At 33.6% G+C, this 27056-nt stretch overlaps 2 protein-coding genes across 6 annotated transcripts in view; one reads left to right on the top strand and one right to left on the bottom strand.

Moving 5' to 3' along the window:
• The window catches only part of LOC103040661 (astrotactin-2), a 1082674-nt gene that overhangs the window by 823432 nt on the left and 232186 nt on the right, over positions 1-27056 (bottom strand). The gene's annotated exons all lie outside the window — the stretch shown is intronic.
• Positions 14968-26821, top strand: LOC111188248 (gamma-crystallin M2). 5 transcript variants are annotated; one of them, XM_049465952.1, is made up of 3 exons: positions 14968-15066; positions 26072-26314; positions 26482-26821. In XM_049465952.1, exons 1-3 carry the CDS (start codon positions 15055-15057, stop codon positions 26755-26757), a joined length of 531 nt encoding a protein of 176 aa, XP_049321909.1. In that variant the 5' UTR covers positions 14968-15054; the 3' UTR covers positions 26758-26821. The 5 variants fall into 5 exon arrangements, with proteins under 5 accessions (XP_049321909.1, XP_049321895.1, XP_022521624.1 ...); XM_049465938.1 differs by lacking the exons at positions 26072-26314; positions 26482-26821 and adding exons at positions 20229-20471; positions 20688-21015 and having other exon boundaries at positions 14971-15066; XM_022665903.2 differs by lacking the exons at positions 26072-26314; positions 26482-26821 and adding exons at positions 15184-15426; positions 15521-15871 and having other exon boundaries at positions 14971-15066.

Below are 27056 nucleotides of genomic sequence, written 5' to 3'. Positions count from 1 at the left end.
AGCAAACACAGCAAAGAGAGGAGATGAAAAAGGATGTAATGGCCGACCTGCAGACGCTCCGGAGCAGGACGTAATGACATGTCGGGTGGAAGTGGATGTGGAAATGTTGGAGCATTACTCACTGAAGGAGGGTGACCCTCTGGATATGGACAAAGACTTTAGAAATTTGTATTGCTTTAAACTGTGATGCTGATTGACCTTGCAATAATTATTAGTTTTTACGTCATTAAATTATAATTATATTTTAATTATATTTTAATACAATATACTGTATTACAGTCTTTATAGTAAACCAGTGGAAAAACTTCAGGAAGTGTGATTGGTCAAAATGCAAAGTGAGTTCAGGCCAATCATCACAGAAAATATGAACATACAATACATCAGCCATTCTTAAAAAGATAAATACAAAAAGAGAGAGTTTCTTACTAATATACTCTGAGTGCAGAGACATGCAGAGAAGTAAAATATCTAATTTTGTGGCCTTATTTATTTTGTGCAGTTTGATATTTAACTTTATTTTAATAACTTTTAAACATGTAGTTGTCAGTTTGTTAAAAAAAAAAATGTTTAAAAATGTTAAATTGGTTTTTGTCTGCTATTTTTCAAAAATAGTTTGTTTGGTTTGTATTCTATAAAAGTGGGTTGCAACTTGCTGACCATTAGAAAATGTGGGTCCCAGGTCCGAGACCAGTTGAGAACCCCTGCAAGCCATACATTCCTGGCTTCAGCCTACAGGATGTTTCTAAACAATACTGAAAAAATATTGGGTACATTAAAAAAATATATATGTATTGGGTTCAGTGTATCCTACTTTTATTGAAGTAAAATTTACTCAGATAGATAGATATACGCTGCTTTTGTTGTAAACATTTGATTGCATTCAGATATAAGAGCATTATAGAAAGAGCATGGTAGAGCATGGTAGAAAGGTAGGTAGGTATAATTGTAGGTAGGTATGTGAGTTGGTAGGTACATGGGTAGGTAGATAGGAAGGTAGGTCCATAAGTAGGTAGGAAAGTAGGCAGGTAGGTATATAGATTGGTACCTGCCTTCATTGGTAGGTAGGTAAGCAGGTAGGTGGGTAGGTAGATCGGTAGGTTGAAAGGTAGGTAGACAGGTCTTATTGTAGGTAGGTACATAGGTAGGTAGATAGTAAGGTAGGGTTGTAGGTAGATAGGAAAGTAGGTAGGTAGGTAGGTACATAAGTATGTAGGTAGGCGAGTATGCGAATAGGTAGGCATGTAGGTACATATGTAGCGAAGTAGGTAGGTAGGTACATAGTTAGGTATTTCGGTAAATACACAGGTAGGTAGGTATATAGGTACTTAGGTAGTTAGGTAGATGGCTAGGTAGTTAGGAAAGTATGTAGGTAGGTACATAGGTATATAGGTAGGCAGGTAGGTACATATGTAGGTAGGTATGTAGGAAAATAGGTACATGTGTATGTAAGTAGGAAGCTAGATAGCTAGGTAGGTAGGTAAGTATGTAAGTATGTAGGTAGGTAGGTACATAGGTAGATTGACAGCTAGTTAGGGCTAGCAGATAGTAGTGAACTATCAATCTGAACATAACAAGCCAGACACGCAGAAAGGCCGATATAATAGACATATAAAACAAAAACAAATAGCAAAAAATAGTGGTTATTCCATAGCACCGTGTCTCAGTCCTGGTCCTGGTACTATTGCCCTGCACGCTGCAGTGTTCGTCCCACTCTAACACACCCAGCTCCCCTCAGGAGGAGCCTGTTAATGAATTCATTAGCTGTGTCAGGTGTGCTGGGATCAGTCAGAGGCTGTAAAATGTGCAGGGCAGTGCTCCTCCACGTCCAGCACTCAGAATCACTGTTCAGTGGCATTGCTCCAGAGATCCCCTTTGGCACCTTTATTTTTTAATGATATCCCATCTAGCGGTGATTTCTAGCTACTCTGAGTTCTGCAGCAGAATCTGAACATGGTAAAATGTCTGAGTGACAGCACTTACACCAACTTTATTTAACTTTAGAATTGGAGCTGTGAATACTTTATATTTTACAGGAATAAAATTATAGCTATGTGCTTTGTAAATATAAAGATGTAGAACAAGGTGCTTTGGTCAGATGAGACTAAAGTTTTACTTTTAGGCCAAAATTACCTGAACACACCATCCTCACTGTGAAACATGGTGGAGGCAGCATCATGCTGTGGAGATGCTTTTCCCAGTTGATAGGAAGATGAATAAAGCCAAAAAATCCTGAAAGAAAACCTGATGGAGACTGGAAAAGACTTGAGACTGGAGGGGAGATTCACCTTCCGGCAAGACAATGACCCTAAACATACAGCCAGAGCCACAGTGGGATGCTAAGCTCCAAGCCTATTTTGATCAATTTCTGCCTGAAATTACATACTCACATTTGAAGGCTTATCACTCCAATATTAAATAATTCAGAGTCAATTCTATGAATTAATATCACTTAGACGCCTTTGATTTAATTTAATTTAATTAATATTTATTTTTTTTTATTTTCAGACATATAAAATGAACTATTTATATGGATGAAGTGTTTTGGCAGCTCTACATTTTGCTATAGAGTGTTTACAATCATCATATAAAATAATAAACTGCTGCCATTAACTGATTAGATTTTATTGTGATTTGAAGCAGTAATGGTATTTTCTTTCTCCAAAGGACTGAAAACTTTATAATAATAAAAACTACCACTTTTATAACTCATTTTGCAGTAATAAGTCTGTTTTTGTGTGGTCTACACCTATACAAACAGAAAAACGCAGTGTCTCTTTAACAGAGCGCTTCCTGCAGAGTGAGCAGTCTCTGAGAGAGAGTCTCTGTGTCTAAGCTTGCCCCACCCCCCCCTTTCAGCTGGCAGAACTCGACCCCTGATTGGCTGACAGACCTCATTTGCATATGTGCCGGAGCGTCGAATAAAACGCTTTTAATAAGGAGTTAAAATTTATATTAATTTCTTTCTGCCTGAAATGATTTCCAGCCCTGGGTGGATATAAATGGGGATTATAGGAGACTGGATTGACTGATTCTCTTAAGTTTGGACGTGTTTTGAAGGTAAGAGAGTGGGGGAGCCACTGGTGGGGGTTTGAGGGGTGTGTGTTGTGTACTGAGGTAACCCCAGGACAAAACCCGAGCAGGATTTAACTGTAAACACGTGCTGCAACGCGCTCTTTCAGCTCTAATTCAGGAACCGTACATCCTACAGTAAAACGGAGCACAGTTCCAGAATCCGGAGAGCCAGATGGTTCCAATTTTTTCATAACCAAGGCATATTTCGCCCTAAATGTTTATTTTCTGAAGGGAGATACTGCTAAAAAGGCTAGATAACCGAAAAGCAGAGATTCTAAGCTTTAAAATGGTATATTGGGTGTCTATATTGAACCTATAAGTATTCATAACTATTCATAAACACAGCCAGACATTATATTTAATAAATTTCTGGCCCACCGGTGGACCAGGGCGTGTTAAGAGGTTAAGATCAAAGAATATTCACAGTAGAATGACCCAGTCAAAGTCCTGACCCAAATCCCAAAAAACTTCTGTGGTAAAACCCTGGTAGGAACAAACCCCAAAAGACTTGCAGAGAAATTGACATACCGAATACTTCTGCACATCACACTTTCCATATTTTTATTTGGTTAAAATTTTGAAAACCATGTATCATTTTTGTTCCCCTTCACAATTTTGTTCTACATAAATGTAATACGTTTAAGATTTTGGTTGTAAGGTGACAAAATTTGAAAAGGTTCAAGGAATATGAATAGTTTAGCAAGCCATTGTAGACAGATAGCCAGCCAGCCAGACAGACAGACAGACAGACAGACAGACAGACAGATAGATTGTATAAAAAGACAGTTGTATAAATAGATAGTCTGACAGATGGACGGACAGAGGGATGGACAGACAGACAGAAAGGTTGTGAATGGATTGATAGATAGGCATACCATCCAATAGATAGTCAGACAGATAAACAGACAATTATATAGATATTTTGACAGACAGACAGATAGATAGATAGATAGATAGATAGATAGATAGATAGATAGATAGATAGATAGATAGATAGATAGATAGATAGATAGATAGTCAAGGGATAGATAGATAGATAGATAGATAGATAGATAGATAGATAGATAGATAGATAGATAGATAGATAGATAGATAGATAGATAGATAGATAGATAGATAGACACTGTCTGAATAGTATATACAGTCATATAAATAGATAGTCTGACGGAGGGACGGACAGACAGACAGATGGGTAGATAGTTGTAAATAGATTGATTGATAAATATCATCCAATAGATGATAGTCAGACAGATAAACAGACAATCGTATAGATATTTTGATAGGCAGACAGACAAACAGACAGACAGACATACAGAAGATAGATAGATAGATAGATAGATAGATAGATAGATAGATAGATAGATAGATAGATAGATAGATAGATAGATAGATAGATAGATAGATAGATAGACAGACAGTTGTATAAATAGATAGCCCAACATACAGACAGACAGACAGACAGATAGATAGATAGATAGATAGATAGATAGATAGATAGATAGATAGATAGATAGATAGATAGATAGATAGATAGATAGACAGTCTGAATCGCTGAATTAAGCCAAAAACCCTTTTGAAAGAAGCTCCTCTAAGAGCACACTGCCGCACCTTTATCCAATAATTGAGTTGTTTTGTGAGTGCGATCATTGTTACTGATGCAAGACTAACTGTCTGCCAAAATCAGTCTAATTGCCGTTGCCTATTGTCAAATATGTTAATCAGCCTCATCTACTCTGAGATTAGGTTTTGCTGTGTTGGCTGGATCTGTGTGTGCGGTGTTGGCACGGCGATCCGTAGCGTGGTGAGGGATGTTGGAGGGGAGCTGTCTGGTTCTGAATCGCTGACGCTGAGTCTTGCCTGACCCGGTCCTGCTGCTGCCTGAATGACTCAGGGAGCTGTCCGCGGTTCTGAAAACTGGAGCACCGTTTCCAGAATGCCTTCGCTTTGAAGTCGCGTGTTAGTTGCAGTGATGGCTGATTTTTCTTGGCCATCAGCAAAGCTGAGTGTGTCTGACTCGTGTCAGACGGAGTGGCACACAAATCCACGGGGAGAAGCTCAGCACCAGCCTAATGGGTCCCTGCTCGATTTGTAAAAAAAGTCATAGTCATTGAACTCCACCTCTAAGACTGTAAAATGTGTAGTAAAGCAGATTGTATTTCATAACTTGGGTTAAGAAAGAAGTGGAGCTGATGGGGTTTCGCAGCTGTAGTGCAGTTAAAAAAGTTATATTTTTTAACTTTAGTCAATCTCTTCCAATTAACAACAGGTAGTAACCTTTTTAATGACATTTTTGATGATGTTTGCCATGACTTATTGAAGCTAAAGAACATACATTACATTACATTACATTGACTGTAGATGTGATTTCTACACTGAGTTCTGAGATATGCTCATTCTTTACATTAAACCAATCATTTGATTAATCAATCTATGTATAAGTAAAAAAAATGTATGTAGAATGCAGAAATACCCTAAGAGTATAAGTAGCATACAGTAGCTATTGTACAATGTTTGGAATATCCTATTGATATCCCATTTTGGATCAATTAAGAGTCTAGCAAAGCTGTTATTATAATTATAAGGGAAGCCATTAAAGATTGAAGAACCCTTTAAAGAACCCATAGAATTTGGTTCAATATAAGGAATGCTGTGTAAAACAAGCCTATTTGGCATGGTGCCTATAAAGAAGCCATTGCTAAGAAACAAAAACACAACAAAACCTCATTGAAACCAGATAAAATGTGTTTTTTTTTATCTCAACTGTAAAGCATGGTGGTGGCAGCTTCAATTTACATGTATCATTTAGCAGGGAATAGACATGTTGGTATCCATCCACAAGCTACAACATTAGGCCAATCTTTCCCAAAATATTGGAAAAAGAAAGTAAAGTAAAGAAAGTACTGAAGGGTATTATATATTCTTCTTTCCAAATAAATGATGATAACAATTGTGATTAAGAAGCTGGCTAATGTTAGCTAACCTTAGCTGAAGCTCAGTGATTACCTCTTTTGGAGAACAGCATTTCCAGAATGACCCACATCTGATTTAACTGAATTAAAATTGCAGGTGGGGTAATATAAAAATGCCCAAAGAGTACAAGTAGCATACAGTAGCTATTGTACAATTTTTGGAATATCCGATTGTTATCCCATTTTGGATCAATTAAGAGAAAAGTCTAGCCAAGCCGCTATCTTGAATTATAAGGAAAGCCACTGAAGATCGAAGAACCTATTGAAGAACCCATAGAATTTAGTTCAATATAAGGAAAAACACACCAAATCCTGAATGAAACCAGCTAAGATGTTGTTTTGTTTTAAATTTGCAAATTACATGATTATTTTTTGCAAAGACTAGACATACTGTTGTCCAAAACTGCAGGTGGAAAAAAAAAATCCCTAAGAGTACAAGTAGCATCCAGTAGCCATTGTCCGATTTTTCAGATATACCATTAAGCCTTTTTTAAGTCCATTAAAAGAAAAGTCTAGCAAATTTGTTACCTTGAATTAAAGGGTAAGCCACACAGTGACCAAAAACCCATTGGAGACCCATTAAAGACCTGTTAAAGACCCACTGAAGAACCCATTGAGTTTAGTTCCATATAAGGAATGCTGTGTAAAACAAGCATATTTGGAAGGATGTCTAGAAGGAAGCCATTGCTAAGGAACAACCAACCAAATCTTGACTGAAACCAGCTTAATTTGTTTGTTTTTTTTGGCCAAACCCCATTTTATCCCAACTGTAATGCATGGTTGTGGCAGCATTGATGTACATGGATCCTTTAGCAGCAACTAGACACTAGCTACAACATCAGGTCAATCTTTCCCAAGTAATTGGAAAAAGAAAGTAAAGTAAAGAAAATACATTAGCTACCTAATGTTAGCTAACCTTTTTTGGATCGATTAAGAGAAAAGTGTAGCAAAGCTGTTACCTTGAATTATAATGGAAACCACATGGTGACCAACAACCCATTGGAGACCCATTGAAGAACCCTCAGAGTTTAGTTCAATATAAGGAATGCTGTGTAAAACAAACATATTTGGAAGGATGGCTAGGAAGAAGCCATTGCTAAAGAAACAAACACACCAAATCTTGACTGAAACCAGCTAAAATATTGGCTTTTTTTGGTTAAACTCAAAAGTCTGTGCTGCAAACATAACACCACCCATCCTTCAATAAACCAGCTGTATCCTTACTGTAAAGCATGGTGGTGGCAGCATAGTTTTATGTGGTTTCTTTAGCAAGGACTAGACACATAGCTTCAGCTTAAGATCAATCTTTTCGCAAATAACAAGAAGAAGAAAGTAAAGTAAAGAAAGTTCTATATAGTATTGTATATTCACTACTGCACAAATGAATGAAGATAGCAGTTCACATTAGCATGCTGTAGCATAAGTAGCATGAGTCAGCCAGTACTAATCAGGATACTTTGGAAGCTGGAGCCTTCATATTTGAAAGTTGAAATGACTTAAATTAGCTAGCTAATGTTCGCTAACCTTAACTGAAGTGCACTGATTATCTCAAGTGTAATTATCTAATTTTAAAGCAATAAATCTTGTTTTTTCCACTGATAAGATTTTTTTGTCTTACCAAGCATTAAAAGATTATTATTTTGCTTTTGAAATTACCTTATTCAGTCCTACTTAGAAGTTTCACAATATTTTAAGTAGTTTTAACTTAAAATAAGCACAAAACGTAATCTGCCAAATTATTTTGACTTGTATGTCCAAATTTAAGATACATAATAAGTAAATTTCACTTAATTCAAGACCTAGTCTATACTTGTGTAATCTTACTTCAAGGATTTTAAGATGGGGCAAAAATACATAGAACAGTTTTTATTTGTCATGTTTTATGCATCACTGTTTACAGTGGCATTAACAAATATTTCTTGTCATCAGTCTTGGTTAGCATGACCAATATCTGTCTTGTAGTCTTTCTGGGCTCAAAGTTGTCTCCATTTTTCCAATGCATTGCCAATACTTACTGGTGTTTAACTAAGTAGGAGTTGAGCATGTTTTCCTGCTATTGTGTTCCATACTTGGAATATTCTTTCGAATAAACTAGCAAGTCCTTCTTATTTCTGCCTGAAACATGAATTACATTATTGAAAAAGGCTGTCGAAACTGTAGAGACTGGAATTTCCCATCTCAATAATGCCTTAAAACCAGTCAGTTACAGCACTGGGCATGTGCTTGTAAGAAAGGCATTTGAGCCGACGTCACTCCAAACAATCCTCTACAACTTCCCTGCACTCCTCTTCCCCGTGGATCCGCTGGGTTTTAAAAATGAGAGAAGAAAGTTACTGCTGGCCTCTGAACGCCTGAAGGTTTGAGAATGGACTCGGGTTTGCTGTTCTTGTACTGAACTCACAGTCAGGCCACTGTCTCAGCCTGTTCTCTCTCTCACGGTCCAACAGTCGGGTCATCAGGCCCTGGAGCAAGCCCTGAGCACTGACTCCAGAATATCCAGCACTCTCAAAAACAACAGTCTGAACACACATACCAATTCTGAGCCTTCTACTGAGTGTAGACTACTCCTACTATACAGTATTTTCTGTCAGTAACAGTCCATGAATGTCCTGTAGCTTATGTAGATATCACAATAGGTCTAAAAGCATGTGCCTTATTTTTCGTGCTATAAGGCGCACTTCATTATAAGGCACACTGTCAAAAAATGTCTATTTTCTGGTCTATTTTCATGAAAAAGGTGCACAGGATTATAAATAGCATTAGTTTTTAAAGTCAAACGAGTGCTGGATGTTAATCTACACAGATTTTCTCCTGAAAACTGTTTATTTGGGTGATTAAAGCGCTTCCATTTATTTACATTAAGCTTAGATTTCCAGATTTCAACTAAGGCTAGGGATGGTTAGCGGGTAATGCTAATGCTGCTCCAGCAGTGCTAGTCGGGGTTAGCAGCAAGCTACAGTCCAACATACTTTCCTATGAATGGCGAAAGTGCTAACTAATGTTAGTGGGGTTAGAGGGTAATGCTAATGCTGCTCCAGTGCTAGCCAGGGCTGGCAGTAAGCTACAGTCCGACAGACTCCCTTCTGAACAGCTAAAGAGCTAACTCACACTTAGCGGTAATGCTAATGTTACTTCAGCAGTGCTAGCCGGGGTTAGCAGCAAGATATAGCTCCTCAGTCATTGTTATAATAAGATCAAATATACAGAAAAATTAATGAGGGAACTTTGGGAAATTTGTTCTTTCCATCATCTTCAGAAGAACCAGCTGATGTCACTTCCTGTTGTAGATGTGACTTCCTGTTGTAGAATGTTCCAGATGTTTCAGATGATCAGAGTAATGTGTTACAGTAACAGGAATGAGTGAAACACAACAGGGACACAACTAAAATGTGTATTTTAACTTAAATATTATGGATTAATTATGGAAAAAAACACAACAATGCATATTATATATATATATATATATATATATATATATATATATATATATCTGAAGGATTTTAATATTTTAATAATTATATTTCATGGTAAAGTTTATAATTAGAGAGTGTGGTAACAGGTTACAAATGATTTTTTTTCAGTGTTCTAAGTAGTTTTTTTATTCATGTTTTTAATAACATATCTTACTTTTTTCAATAGTAAATCTCAAAAAATAAGAATATCATTGAAAAGTTACTTTATTTTAGTAATTCAGTTTAAAATGTGAAACTCATATATTACTTAGATGCATTGCACACAGAGTGATCTATTTTAAGAGTTTGTTTGTTTTTTTTCTTTTATTGTTGATGATTATTATGGCTTACAGCCAATGAAAACCCAAGAATCAGCGTATCAGAAAATTAGAATATTATATAATACCAGATATAACATAGAAGACCATTTTACTTTTTGCAATTAGGTCAATGCACAAGACACTACACTATGATTATTAATAAAATGTATTTTAAAGTTATTTTGTGTGCTCATTTTTTTATTTCCTGGGGAAAAAATGGCACCCATTCAGCAGAATGGGATATATATATATATATATATATATATATATATATATATATATAAGTGTATTAAGGCAAGCATGATGCCCAAGTGAATTCAGACTGTGACACACCGACTGAGAGAAGTCCCAACAGCAACAAATTAAAATTCTGTCCTTATCAAACAAGTAAACTCCAGTTCTCTGCTTGAATTCTCAAACTCCATCCCTCCAGCACAGAACTACCCACTTAGGAGACCAATTTCATGTAAATAGGAGTCGTACCTCATTAAGATGCCACTCAGTGTATTCTGTAGCTCTATTTGTAAATATCAGCATGAGGAGAAAGTATCTGAGCACATATTTGAAGTGAATTTCAATGTAAGCGGCAGTTTGTTTGCTATAAAAGCAGATCTGTCACGAGGCCACAAAGGATATATTATATATTAAGGATATATTATTATTAGAAATAAATATAATGGATATAATAAAGCAGGTGCTGTAAATGCAGTGATAATTTTGTTGAGCTAGAAGTATATATATATAGTGTATATATAGTGTAAGTATGTTTCTTTTTTTTTGTTTTTTGTTTTACATAGTTAATTTAGTATTGAAGACTATATAAAAAGCTCTACAGGAACACATGTGGAATTATTCTGTGAACCAAAACTGTTAAACAAACCAGATCATGTTTTACAGTGTATTTTAGATTCTTCTTCTTTACAATTTATTCGATTTTGACAACGAATTGACCAATAAGAATGCGCCAAATGGCTTAAAATGAAGTCTTTCTACAGAGATTTACATTAAAGCATAAAGAAAGAGTATGCTTCCAATGTTGCTACCAATGTTTCTGTAGATTATGCAATATTTATTACATGGAATGAATTAATGAATAAATTCATTAAAAAGAAAAAGAATGCACCAATAGAAAAGCTCCAAACTAACATATTGAATAAAATATTTTTTTGTGCAATAACAATGCTATAAAGCAAACCATTTGACCAAATCTTAATGCAGCAGTCCTTAAAATTAAAAAGCCATATATTTTCTAAATGGCAAAATATTATCATGAATGGCATAAATATGCTTCTGTATCATTAATATAATTCCTGCAAAGCCATATATCCTAGTGCATCTCAAAAAAATAAAAATATAATTGATAAGTTCCTTTATTTTAGTAATTCAGTTTAAAATGTGAAACTTTTATAATATATAGATGTATTACACACAGAGTGATCTATTTTAAGCATTTATTTATTTTATTGTTAATGATTATTATGGCTTACAGCCAATTAAAAACCCAAAACTCAGCATCTCAGACAATTTATTATATAATATTATATAAGACAAATTGGTACTTTTAGCAGAGTGGGCAGTGTGCCAAGTCCTGCTCGAAAATGAAATCCGCATCTTCATAAAAGTTGTCATCCTTGTCATCTGCTGGTGTTGATCTACTGTGTTTTATTATCAAGTCTAAAGTCAATGCAGTTTTGTTTTCCCACAAAGTCTTACGGCAACTTTTTTTTTTCATTTTCCAGCAGTATTTGGCACACTGCCCACATTGCTAAAAGTACCAATTGGTCTTACAGTAACAATAAAATAAATAAACGCTTAAAGTAAAGCAATTTTTCAATGATATAGCTTATTTTTTAATTAGATTATAAATATTAAATCTAAAACCGAGGTATCTGGTAGGTCCAGGAAAGTTAAAAATCCAAAGAAATACATAATTTGAACTAAAGAAAGCTGTGGAAATAAAAAAGAGTTCTTTTAAAAGTAGACTGAACCATAATGCACATCTTAAAAGTACTCTTCACCATTTCCTTGTAATTACACATTCTCACCAAAAACCTACAGACTGTCACTTTAAACAAATTAGCATTTGTCCCAAATGTTCCAAACCAGCGAATATGCTACACCCACACCCCCACCCATCCAGAGTGGAGACTGTGCTGATAGTAGAGCTCCACAGGCTGGAGATTAATTCTGTTTGAAGGCTGTTTATAATGTGGTAATTACAGCTGCTTGTGTCAACAGATAAGAAATAAAGCGATTTTACCGCCTGATTGCTGTAAACAAATTAACGCCTGCCTGTACGCAAACGCCGCTCCCCAGCCAAACGAACACGAATCTGCATGTAAATGCCTCGTTGGAGATAGGAGGTGATGGCTGTGAGGATTTTGCGGAAAAAGAAGAAATTAAAACAACATCCAAAAAAAGCTTCAGTTAGCGAAACAAAAGTGCCTTTTCAAGTGGTGGGATTAAGATGGGTTTAAATCAGTGTTTCCATTTCCTCTTTTCTCTAACTCTTCTTTACTATAATTATACGTATCTCTCAGGTCAGTCACTCTTTATCTGAGGAATTATCTTCCATGCAGAATATCTGATCATTTAAAAGATGGATCCATTGTTTCAAGATAAAACAATGTATACAGTACACTGTTCATTATAAATCCAAAGATATCCAAAGGTGTGAAAAGTATCTTCATTCATTACTCTATTCAGGTAGAAGTACAGATACTAGGGTTTAAAAATACTTCTGTAGTAGTTTAAAAAGTATCAACTCAATCTTTTTACATTTTAAAGGAGAACTCCTATGTAAAATGGACTTTTAGTGTAATAAAACATGATAAAGAATAGTAATCTTTATTGAATAGACCACAAACCTACACCAAAAGTTCATTTCACATCGGAGTTCTGCTTTAAAGTGTAAAAGTACTGGTTTCAAATCTGCTTAAAGTATAAAAGTAAAAGTAATGTAAAATAGGGGAAAATAAAGCTATTAAGAACAAAAGCTTAGGCCACGCCCACAGAAACCTATAGTGCACTACCCCCCTCCCGAAAACACATACAAGTATAGATACTAGGGTTTAAAAATACTTGTGTAGAAGTTAAAGAAGTATTAACTAAAGCTTTTAACACTTTAAAGGAGAACTTCGGTGTAAAATTAGACTTTTAGTGTAATAAAACATGATAAAGACTAGTAATCTTTATTGAATAGCCCACCTCAGCTCTCATGCAGCTTTCTAAGATCCAGTAATTTTGTGCTTTTTTGCTAAACCTTCTTTACAATGGCTGCTTCGGGGCATATTTTGCCCCTGATAAATCGCTTTTTACACCGTTACTCAGGCTCAAAGTACACTGTAAGCCCGGATAAGTTGAATTTACTTAAAAAATTTAAGGAAAAAAAAAGTTAAGTAATGGGTAATGAAAACTTAAGATAGCATAACTTAAAACATCCTAACGGAGGAGTTAATTTAACTTTTTTATTTTGTTATACTGTAAGACCAGATAAGTTAAATTTACTTAACTTTTTTTCTCAAATTATTTTAACAATGGGAAATGAAAATTTAGGGTTAGAGTTTAGAGTTAGCATAAAAAAAAAACACCAAGTTATTACAACTAAAGGGAAACTTGATTTATTTGTAAGGTAGCCCAGGGGGAATCACTATGATCACACTGATGGTGAGTGTTAGTCAGAAACTGTTGGACACACCCAGTATGCAAATAGATTATGACAAAGGCCAATGAAAAAGAATCTATTAATGACAACAGAATAAACTCATTAAATATAATAAGTTGGTTTAACTCAAAGATCTCAGTTTGAATAGTTCAGTATCTGTGCCCACAAATGTTCAACTAACTAATAGTTGGGTATTGTTTAGAAATCTCCATTTTTATGTAAAACTGACTTAAATCTTTTGAGTTCAAACTTCTTCTGAGTTTACAGTGTAGATGCACAACTCATTGGTAGTAATGTAAAATGGGGGAAAAACAAAGCCATTAAGAACAAAAGCTTAGGCCACGCCCATAGTATCTTAGAGTCCTATAGTATCTTATCTACTTTTAGAAACTGATTTTCTTTAATTGATTCCATAATCAATAATTTCCTTTAACATTACACAATCAATGCTTTTTTTAAATGTGTAACATTACACTAAATAAACATTTTTTAGAGGATATCAGAATATTTTTGCTACTTTCTCCTCTCACCTGTGTAGCATAATAACGAATGGTTATAATGTATTTATATTAAAATACACATTAATATTATTTTTTCTTTAAAAAGACAAACAATCTTTTTTGGGTTATTACATCATTTCATACCATTCTATATATTATTTTTCGATTTATTTATTTATTTATTTATTTATTTTTATTTAAAATAAACATAATGTAAATGGCCATATCTCCACACCATACAATGTGGCACACAAATAAGTCATGAAAAAAAAAAAAATATATATATATATATATATATATATATATTATTTCCATGACTTTTTTGTGTATATATATATAAATACGTATAATAGTCTTGTAAAATTAGCACAATCATGAAAGTAGACATAAAGTCTTTAATGATAAATTGATGATGATCGAGGAGAATCACTTCCCTTCATGTTTTAAATGCTTTTCTGCTACAACACATTTATAATTCAAACATTTGCTATTTAGTTAACAGGGGCTCAAGCTCTTAAGCTCCCAAAAAGTGGCGTGAATTTTTATTTATTTTTTTTTAATCTACCCAATAATATAATTCATGCTATAGAGGATTAATAAAGGGTAAAACAATTACAAACATGGGTCTATTACATTCATTTTCGTTTTTTTTTCTGTTAGAGTTCAGCTTTTCATGCCTCTATAATGACTGGAGTAATCTCCTGACATAGGATTCTCATTCATTTGCTGCTTATATCCCATAGATGGGCATTCCTGGAGAACACATGAAGTTCATTCACGGTTCACAAACAGGGATGTTCTGAATCCGCGGCACAAAGCCCAGGCCCTGCTGCATTGTTATCGCTCATGGGATCTATTGAAAAGTCTTCTGGAGGCTGAGGCGCATTGAAGAGAGATAAAAAAAGCTCATCTCTGTGGGCCTCTCCAGCACTCTGCTTGGTCAGGGCTTTGGACAATGGGAGGTGCACCGTCCTTTCACTTCGGTCAGGTTTAAATGCAAGGGTTAAACCACTGGGCAGAGTGTGTCAGACACCAGTTGGAAACGATTCTCAAACAAACCAAACCAAAACCACCAAGATGAACGGAAGGGTAAGCAGGACACGTCAACATGGGACACAGTTTAGAACTTTAGAACTTTAGAACTTTTGAGGTTCTGCTGTTTCTCCAAATGTAACTAATAATGTTCTACTGCTTTATCTTTTGTAGATTATGTTCTACGAGGACAGGAACTTCATGGGACGTTCCTGGGAGTGCAGTGGAGACTGCGCCGACATGTCCTCCTACATGAACCGCTGCCACTCCTTCAGGGTGATGAGCGGCTGCTGGATGTTCTACGACCAGCCCAACTACATGGGTCACCAGTACTGCTTCAGGAGGGGAGAGTACTCTGACTACATGAGCATGTGGGGATCCAGCAGCTGGGTCAGGTCTTGCCGTATGATCCCCAGGGTAAGAAAATTGCGTATATAGATGACATACTGATTTTTAGTTCAATCTAAGTGGATTATTTATCCATTATCACTCTTATTTTTCCCACAAACAGTACAGTGGACACTACAGGATGAGGATGTACGAGAGGGATAACTACATGGGCCAGATGATGGAGATGAACGACGACTGCGACAACTTCATGAACCGCTACAACTGGTCCCATGGATGCCAGTCCTGCCACGTGATGGACGGACACTGGCTCTTCTACGACCAGCCCAACTACATGGGCAGGATGTGGTACTTCGGACCCGGACACTACAGGAACTTCAGCAACTATGGCAACAATAGGTTCATGAGTATGAGGCGCATCATGAGCGACTGGTACTAAATACTGAAAACAAAGATCTACGGCTAAAGATTTTGAACATTTTTCAATAAAATGTAATAAAATAACTGAAAAAAATAGTATAATTTGAAGTTTTTTTACCCCTACACACAGCTCCCAAAGAACACTGAGAATACTAGTAATGAGTCCTTCTAAAAAAGGTTCTAAAAAACATTCTCAATTAAGAAAGCAAATAAAATTATAAGAATTAAGACTTGTCTGACATGTTTTCTATGTAATTTGTACCTTTTTTAATACAATTTAAACATTACTATACTTTGGCAGGAATCCCAATATGACCTTACAAGAAACTGATACTTAATGATACATAAAAAATATATATATTTTTTGGTGTTTCTGTTGGATAATCAACCAATTAAACCACCATTTCTAGCCTAAAACAGATGTCTATTACAATTTTACCTATAATAATTAAAAATATGAAGCATTGGGTACAAAATAACGATTTTGGTACAAACCACTGAATTAATGATTTGCTATGTTTGTTGATTTTGTTCAACTGTTCATATGTGTTTAACATATAAAAAGTATTTCAAGTATTTTGCACTTAAAAAGAAGATAAAATTCACATTTTACCAGTGGGAAATAGTGGGAAATATCATGCTTTAACACATAAAGGAAAGGGGCAATAAATTGTACACACAAAGTATATTTGACAAATAAAAATGGACTTCAGAACTTCAAATAAATTGTGAATAATATACACATATTTTAAGAGATGTATCATCACTCTTTAACACTAATAATGTATACAGTTGTATATTTTTTATTTAGTAATAAAGATATTGAACACACACCTCCCAGAGAACGCTGAGTATTAGACCTTCTAAAAAAGGACTACGTAATTAAAAACTAAGTAATTAAGTAACTAAGTAATTAAATATCCATGTACCACATAATTGACTAGTATAGTTCTAGTCAAACAAACATCCCTAACCAGTCAAAACTTCAACATTTTAGAAAGGAAATAAAATTATTGGAATCAAATCATGTCTGACATGTGCTGTATGTAATTTGTAACTTATATCTTAACTTACAGTATATTTAAAAACTAATCTGGCAGAAATTCCCATCTGATCTAACAACAAACTGATACTTAGCGATACTTAAAATACTATTTTTGTGGCTTTCTGTTGAATAATCAACCAATTAAACCACCATTTTTAGTCAGTGTATGGTATAAAGAACATACAATAAAAGTTAATACATATCTACTACAATTTTACCTTCTTTCTTTGAAATATTAAAGATACAAAAAAAGATTGGTTACAAAATGATGATTTTTCCATGAATCCCTAAATCCACAATTTACTATATTTGTTGATTTTGTTCAACTGTTCCTATGTAGTTAATATAAAAAAATGTATTATGCACGTAAAGATAAAGAAGATAAAATGTACATATGTACATGAAAATCTCATGCTTTTATATGTAAAGAAAAGGGGCAGTAAATTGTATACACACAGTATATTTGACATAAAAATGAATTTCAGAACTTTAAAGAAATTGTGAATAATATACAAATATTGTAAGAGATGTATTATCACTCTTTAACACTAATATTATATATATATATATATATATATATATATATATATATATATATATATATATATATATATATATATATATATTCATATTTTTCTTATTTAGTATTTCCACCCATGCTTAATACATTTATGACATACTTCACTGTTATATTTTAAAGCTGTTAAAAACCGCACCAATGTAAAATTTGTGATGAACGTACATGAACAATATAATACTCATTATTACGCATATTTTTAGGTCAAAATGTTTTAAATTTTGTTATGTGCATTAGAAGATATGGTATTTTACCCAGACATAATATGAAGATTTTTCATGGTTGCATTAAGGAGGTATTCATGTATGAATGTTTGCTGTAGAGATTAATTAATGATGTTTTTTTGACAAATGTTCTTATGTTGGATTCCAAAGACATTACTGTGCAGTTATAAGGCCTCAATCATTTATGTATGATGAATAAGAAAGTAAATAAATAAATAAAACGTCTTTATTTAGTATTCCCCTCTATGATTTAGTAAATAGTTTAATAAATATGATACAAACTTTACTGTTTTATATCAAAGCTGTTAAAATATACCAATGTGAAATTTGTGATAAACATTCCTCCCCAATATAACAGTCATTATTTCACATATTTTTAGGTCAAAATGTTTTAAATTTTGTTATGTGCATTAGAAGATACAATATTTTACCCAGACAGAATATGAAGATTTTTCATGGTTGCATTAAGGAGGTATTCATGTATAAAATTTTGCTTTCAAGATTAAATAATGACCTTTTTTTGACAAATGTTCTTATGTTTGCTTCCAAAGAAATTACTGTGTAGTTATAAGGCCTTTTGAGTCATTTTGTATGATGAATAAGTAAGTAAATAAATAAAAAAAATAAATAACAATTATATATATATATATATATATATATATATATATATATATATATATATATATATATATATATATATATATATATATATATATGGTAATTACCCAATAAACAGTGCAGTAATTCTGCATTTATTTACCCACATATTATACAATTCATATATTTACATTGTAAAATGGTGGGAAATATCATGATTTATTGCGTAAAGGAAAGGGGCAGTAACTTGTATACACACAAATAAAAATTCACTTCAGAAAAATATATTTTTTTAAATATACAGATATTTTAAAAAATGTATCATCACACTTTAATACAAACATTTATACATATATATTTTGGTATTTACTTAGTATTCCCCCCTATGATTTGGTAAATAGTTTAATACATTTATGAATAAAAAAAACTGTACCAATGTAAAAATTTTGTCATGAACATTTCCCCCCAATATAACACTCATTATTTCACTTTTTTTTTTTTTAGGTCAAAATGTTTTACGTTTTTGTATGTGCATTTGAAGATATGATATTTTATCCTGACAAAAAATACGATTTTTCAGGGATGTATTAAGGAGTTATTCACATATGAAAGTTTGTTTTAGACATAAATAAATTACATTTTTTGACAAATGTTATTACTGTGTAGTTATAAGACCTGTAAAGTAAAGTGCTACTGAAATCTGAATACTGATAATTAGTATTGGAAAATAATCAAGAGCTGCTGAAGAAATAGTAAAAATTAATTCACTTATTCTAAGCACACACACACTATTATATATAAAAATTCACACTCACTATATGCCCTATTAAACCTAAGTCTAAATTGCTATTGCTACACATGTGTAATATTACATAACCTGTACAACTGTAACAATACATATGTAACAATGTGTATTTCACTACTAGTTACATTGTTATTACATGTATCATATAAAAGTAACTACGCAGTTATTAGAGACACTTATTTCCTTTATTTTGAAATGAGACCAAGTATACAAACACTGTGACATGTAATTATACTCTAATTACTTTAATACACTTGTGCAATTACATAACTGGTACAACTGTAATAATAAATATATAACAATACATACTTCCCCAGTAGTTACACTGTTATTACATGGTTATTAATGTGTAACTACACAGTTTAACACACTTATTATAAAGTGAGACTAATATTTTAAATATTTAAAAATATTCCAAATATTCTGAGGTAAAAACAAACTTACCACATGCTTCTACCATGGGGTTTACACTGGGTATTAATAGTAACATGATTTTGAGTAGGATCCCTTTAATGAAATGAAGTGTGAAAAGATAAAGTAGTTCCAAGCCATTTTTAGAGCATTTATATTAGTCCATCCATTATGAATTTCTCATATAGTTTAGAGAAGAAATATATTAGTTATAAAATAATGGAAAATCAAAGGATTTAAAACATCATCAATAAAGATATAAGCTTGTTTTCTAACAGCTATAGTCAACAAAAGTGAACAAATAACTGAACATAAACCTGAATTATGACCAAATTTAGAAATTATAGTCATGCTTTTTTAATTCTCTTATTCTTACGATTAAATATTAAGTAATCTAAAGGAATCTGAAGGCTCAGATTCAGAACAACACACTAGCTCTAAAAAATACGCAACTAATGAAGAGGATCCATTCATTAGTCTACTAGAAACCGAGTCACAGGTCAAAGGGCAAAGAGAGCCTCTCCATCACTCTGCTTGGTCAGTGTTTTCCACAATAGGAGGTGCACCATCCTTTAGTTTCACCCAGGTATAAATGCAAGGGTTAAAGCACCAGGCAGAGTGTGTCAGTCACCAGTTGGAAACAGCTCAGACAACCAAAACCGCCAAGATGAACGGAAGGGTAAGCAGGACATGTCAACATGGGACACAGTTTAGAACTTTAGAACTTGTTTTTGAGGTTCTGCTGTTTCTCCAAATGTAATTAATGATGTTCTACTGCTTTATCTTTGGTAGATTATGTTCTACGAGGACAGGAACTTCATGGGACGTTCCTGGGAGTGCAGTGGAGACTGCGCCGACATGTCCTCCTACATGAACCGCTGCCACTCCTTCAGGGTGATGAGCGGCTGCTGGATGTTCTACGACCAGCCCAACTACATGGGTCACCAGTACTGCTTCAGGAGGGGCGAGTACTCTGACTACATGAGCATGTGGGGATCCAGCAGCTGGGTCAGGTCTTGCCGTATGATCCCCTGGGTAAGATTTTTTAAAGAATAAATTTCCATAAATCTTAAATGCAATTGAAATGTGACTGTCTTACACTGAAATAAGTCTAATTTTTGAGGGATTACCATTGAAAAGCATCAAAAATGAGCATTGTAACATCTCAAATTTCATTTTATAGAAAATCATGCCTGTTAAATGGCCCCAAAAACTCATATAAACTCATCATATATATTTTTCCACCAACAGTACAACGGACAGTACAGAATGAGGGTCTACGAGAGGGATAACTACATGGGCCAGATGATGGAGATGAGCGACGACTGCGACAACTTCATGAACCGCTACAACTGGTCCCACGGATGCCAGTCCTGCCACGTGATGGACGGCCACTGGCTCATGTACGACCAGCCCAACTACATGGGCAGGATGTGGTACTTCGGACCCGGACACTACAGGAACTTCAGCAACTATGGCAACAATAGGTTCATGAGTATGAGGCGCATCATGAGCAACTGGTACTAAAAAGTGACCTATTGTTACAAAAACTTTTTAAATAAAATGTTTAATATCTGAATTTCTGTTGAATACTGTTTTTTTCTACTGCATAGATATATATTTGTATATATATTGGTCTTTATTTAGTATTTGCCCCCATGATTTGGTAAATAGTTTAATACATTTATGACTTAAAAGCTGTTAAAAACTGTACCAATGTAAAAATGTGTGATAAAAATACCTCCCCAATATAATACACATTATTTCGCATTTTTTTCGGTCAAAATGTTTAAAATTGTGTTATGTGAATTAGAAGATATGACCTTTTATCCAGCCAAAAAATTAAGATTTTTCATGGTTGCATTAAGGAGGTATTCATGTATGAAAGTTTGCTTTAGAGACTAAAAAAAAAATTCTTAAAAAGCTCTTCTAACATTGCATTGTTCTTTTCTTAAAAATTGACCACAACAAAAAATTTTACCTTTTCCTTCCATTATAAAAGAATTACTGAGACATACTGATATATCTAAAAGCATTAAACATTTTCATTGAATGATGGACCATCACAGAAGCCTCCAAACCCAAAAAATCCCATAGACATTTAATTAATTTTAACTTAAATTCTGTTTTCGGGTAGTGATGTATTGACTTTAGAAAATGTTCTTTCCATTGTGGAAAATTTCAGGTACCACTTTAAAATAAGGCTTCTTTATTAAGGGCTTATTATTGTTATTAATTAGGTTATAAACCATTAATAAGCAGATAAAACAGAAATAAAAAGGGAATATAGCGGTCTGTTCCATTACCTGGAATAAAATATGTTTTTAGTTTTCTGTTATGTTTTCTGTTGTAATTTTAAAACTTGGAGATGCCATGCTGTTTGCTTAGCAGCCCAAAATATATTTAAAATACATTTTTAAAATTGTAATTAAAAGAAAAATCTAGTTCTATGCCACAAGTGTTGTTACAATAAATAATGGTAATGGTGTTTATTACATTCATTTTTTTTTTTTCTGGTCATTTTTTTAAATACAAAACATATCTAAGCAAGTATATAAATATATAAATATTTTATATCCCTATAAAATGTGTTAACTGTGGAAACATTTCATTTGTCAGCTACTGTATTTTATAATACACATTGTTCTATTATATTTAATGTGAGAACTGTACAGTTTTATTGGTTTACTTATTTATATGCATTATAAAATCAATTATTCCTCAATTATATCAATATAATGGTCAGCTTATTTATCAATTTTATTAAGACTTTGTAAAGGTAAATAAGACGAGGTGAATTAAGTGTAAGCTTGTGTTTGGTACTTTCAACATTGTTTAATAATTCAGCCAATCAGACATTCAGTATATTAATTATTACAAGAAATACCAAACCACATCCAATACCAATACATATATATACTAGGTGTTTTTTTTGACCTTTGAGTATAATGTATTTATATGTACTTTTACAGTTCAACAGTTTACTTTATTTTATTACCAATGTCATTTGTGTCCTGCAAGGAAAGAAAAAAAACACAAGAAAAAATAAAATATAGGTTTCTATACCTTTTATATAGACATACAGCTCTGGAAAAAAAATAAGAGGCCACTTAAAAATCCACCAAATTGAAAATCCTCTGGAATATAATCAAGAGGAAGATGGATGATCACAAGCCATCAAACCACCAAACTGAACTGCTTGATTTTTTTGCACCAGGAGTAAAGCAGCATGAAGTTATCCAAAAGCAGTGTGTAAGACTGGTGGAGGAGAACATGATGCCAAGATGCATGAAAACTGTGATTAAAATCAGGGTTATTCCACCAAATATTGATTTCTGAACTCTTAAAACTTTATGAATATGAACTTGTTGTTTGCTTTGGATTATTGGAGGTTTGAAAGCTCCTCAAATAGAAATGTTGTCTGTAGTTTGTAGAATAAAACAACAATGTTCATTTTACTCAAACATAAACCTATAAATAGCAAAATCAGAGAAACTGATTCAGAAACTGGTCTCTTTTTTTTTCTTTTCCAAATTCTTCCAGTGTGTTTAAATAAAGTGTACTGTATGCATCTGTTTGTATTGTTATAAGCTACTGAATGGCTTACTTTTTTTAGGATGATTAAAGTGTCAACTGCACATAATTGATCTGGATTGTTATATCATTTAAATAAATAAATAAATAAATAAATAATACAGCTCTTTGTTGTATATTTATTGACCAATATTATATGTTCAACAATATTAACTGCAGAATAGAGTAACTGCTGGGAAAACTCCCATTGTTTCCTATAGAGAACAGCGGAAATAAAGGGTGGAGGACTGAGCAGTGAGTATTGGTGGCCCAAAGCATCTGTGTACAAATAAGAACTGAGAGGATTTCATTATTACATGATTCCATTAAAAATATATATATTAGGTGCTGGTAAAGTTTAGATATTTCAGAAAGAGTTGAATAATCGAATAGTGGTGATTTCTATAGGAAATCCTGAAGTCTCTTGAGTTTGCATTGGGTTGTCCTGGTAGGTAAGACTACACACTGATGTTGAGTTAGCGGTGGGGGTTCATGCCTATTGTGAAAATAAATAGGCATATGTATAAAAAAGGCTTAATAAAAAAGTAGGCATGGTTCAATAGGAAAGATATTATTTTTGAGTAAAATACTAAGGAATGTACGTTTCTGCTACTGCAACTCAAACCCAAACAAAGTGAGAGCAAATTGTTCCAACAGGGTTATTGTGTGCATTCTATATATTCTATTTTTTACAGGCTATTACTGGGTAAAATTTTGAAACATTTTGCATGTGGTAGAGTTTTTGTTTGAAGTAATTTAGAGCATTTATTTGTGGAAATGTCTGAAATAACAAAAAAAAAAAAGATGTAGAGCTTTCAGACCTCAAATAATGCAAAGAAAACAAGTTCATATTCATAAAGTTTTAAGAGTTCAGAAATCAATATTTGGTGGAATAAACCTGGTTGGTTTTTAATCACAGTTTTCGTGCATCTTGGCATCATGTTCTCCTCCACCAGTCTTACACACTGCTTTTGGATAACTTTATGCTGCTTTACACTCCTGGTGCAAAAATTCAAGCAGTTCAGTTTGGTTTTTATAGCTTGTGATCATCCATCTTCCTCTTGATTATATTCCAGAGGTTTTCAATTTGGTAAAAAAAAAAAAAAAAATTCCAGAGCTGTATGTCTATACAAAAGGTATAACCCTGGTTTTAATCACAGTCTTCATGCATCTTGGCATCATGTCCTCCTCCTCCAGTCTTACACACTGCTTTTGGATAACTTTATGCTGCTTTACTCCTGGGGCAAAAAGGGTATGTATTGCTTTACTTTGAGGAAATTCAGGAATATATACAAATAATGCATTCATAAACAGGTATATTTTGGGATGTTTCATATTTTAAGACTTAGTCAGCTTTTTAGAACAAAAATGATCATTTAAACTGGCATAATATTAATGATATATACATGACATAAAGATCCACAAATTCAGAATGTGTATTGTACTTTGAAAAGTGAAATTCAACATTTAATAGACTTGTAAAGCCACTATGCACCTGCTAGATTTGTTTTTTGTCATGGCAACATTTTTATTTTACTACTTTCAGTTACTGTCTACAGATCTCCCCCTGATGATTTTCCATCAAGTAAGCACAAAGAAGCATAAAATCAATAAAAAAGTGCTAAAACTGTGTTAAGACCTCACAACAGTGAATATTTTTTGGCCATAGTAAGGAATTAAGTCATTGCCCATGTTAGTCAAAGATAAGCTCTCATTAGTCTCATTAGAAGTTTGCAGAACATTTTTGCAACCTTGTTCTTTTTCTCCAAAATTAATTTAATTATATATAATATAATATAATATAATATAATATAATATAATATATAATATAATTAAATTAATTTAAAATGGTAAAATTACCCCCACTTTAATCCCTTAGCACCAAGGCATTTTTTTTCATCAGTTTTCTGTCTATTATTAAATGCCTGTATCTTAAACCTAAGACTTCTACTCAAGCATTACATGAAAAAGGTTTCATGTTTGATTTTGCTGGAAATCCTAATTATAATATATATATATATATATATATATATATATATATTATATATATATATATATTTTTATTATATCAAATTAAAAGTACATATGTAATAATAAAAGTTGCACTTTTACACATTGAGCGTCATTTAATAAAAAATCTATATTTTCCTGAATACAAATCAAACAGTTTGTGTCCTACAAACCGTTTGGTTTGTTACAGTTTTCTAGTTATGTCTATTTTTTTAAACATGCAGAATTTAGTGGTTGATTTCTGTTACTAATCTGTAATTATTGAGTAGAAAAATTGTTCTTAAAAAAAAGTTTCTGAATTAAAAAATTGTTTCACTGCAAAAAAAATCTCCATTTTTGTCAATTTTTAGTTTACTACAAAATCTGAACAGACAAACTGTCCCTTGCACTTTGACAAAATTTATTAATGAAGGGACCAATAGAAACTCTTCAAAATGACCTGAAATAATCTCTTTTTCCATTGACTTCCATTGAAAGTTTACAAGGTTTTTCCTCTCTCCTGTAAAGTTGCTGTTTTAGAGATAAGTGTTTTTTTATTGCATAGAGAAAATATGGGCTAAGGCCTATAAAAGAGTTTTTATAAAACCACTTTAATTTGGTTATTCAATTCAAATCTGCATCTTAACTTTACACTTACATTTAATTTGGCCCATGCACAACTGCAGTGTTACAGTAGCCTGGAATCGAGTGAAAACACACTCTGCCAGTAAGTTTGATTCCATTGAAAGTCTTCTAGAGACTAAATCACATGGAAGAGAGATAAAAGCACATATCTGGGGGCCTCTCCTGCACTCTGCTTGGTCAGGGATTTGGACAATAGGATGTACAGTATCCTTTGACTTTGTTCAGGTATAAATACAAGGGTTAAACCAGGCAGAGTGTGTCAGTCACCAGTTGGAAACAGCTCAGACAACCAAAGCAGCCAAAATGATGGGAAAGGTGAGCAGGACACGTCAACATGGGACACAGTTTAGAACTTAAGAACTTGTTTTTGAGGTTCTGCTGTTTCTCCAAATGTAATTAATGATGTTCTACTGCTTTATCTTTGGTAGATTATGTTCTACGAGGACAGGAACTTCATGGGACGTTCCTGGGAGTGCAGTGGAGACTGCGCCGACATGTCCTCCTACATGAACCGCTGCCACTCCTTCAGGGTGATGAGCGGCTGCTGGATGTTCTACGACCAGCCCAACTACATGGGTCACCAGTACTGCTTCAGGAAGGGAGAATATGGTGACTATATGAGCATGTGGGGCTCTAACAGCTGGGTCAGGTCTTGCCGTATGATCCCCAGGGTAAGACTGATGGATATTTTTAATGGTGAAAGTTTAAAGTATCCAAATTAACAACAACAGCTTTTAAAAACATTTCAATGCAAAAAAGCCACAAAAAGCAGCTTTTTTGACTGTTAATGGAGACATTTTTAAAAGCTTATACTATTCCTTCTGCTTCCAACCAACAGTACAGTGGATCCTACAGGATGAGGATGTACGAGAGGGATAACTACATGGGCCAGATGATGGAGATGACCAACGACTGTGACAACTTCATGAACCGCTACAACTGGTCCCAGGGTTGCCAGTCCTGCCACGTGATGGACGGCCACTGGCTCTTCTATGACCAGCCCAACTACATGGGCAGGATGTGGTACTTCGGACCCGGACACTACAGGAACTTCAGCAACTATGGCAACAATAGGTTCATGAGTATGAGGCGCGTCATGAGCGACTGGTACTAAGAAGTAAATAAATATATTTTGTTCAATAAAATGTTCAATAATTAAATTTTGGTTGAATACTGAGTATTTATTTGTTGATTGGGTTCTTTGCTCTATGTGTTCATTGAATTATTGCACATACTGTCCAGAAAACATGTATTAGGACTGTATAAAACAATAAGAATGGGAGTATATATATATATATATAGACAAACTATGCAGACTAATACGATACTACACACAATTCTACTACTTTTATTGTTTTCCAAAAAACAAACAAACAGAAAAAGACAAGTATGTTTTATAGCTTATATAACGAA

Source organism: Astyanax mexicanus, chromosome 1, assembly GCF_023375975.1.
Source record: "Astyanax mexicanus isolate ESR-SI-001 chromosome 1, AstMex3_surface, whole genome shotgun sequence".
Taxonomy (NCBI): domain Eukaryota; kingdom Metazoa; phylum Chordata; class Actinopteri; order Characiformes; family Acestrorhamphidae; genus Astyanax; species Astyanax mexicanus.
This window is presented reverse-complemented; position numbering and strand designations above follow the sequence as displayed.

What these genes read in the sequence shown, in the direction of transcription:
- LOC111188248 (XM_049465952.1), top strand. An exon ending in CTTGCCGTATGATCCCCAGG is followed by an intron (nt 26,315 to 26,481) that starts GTAAGACTGATG and finishes TCCAACCAACAG; the next exon opens with TACAGTGGATCCTACAGGAT.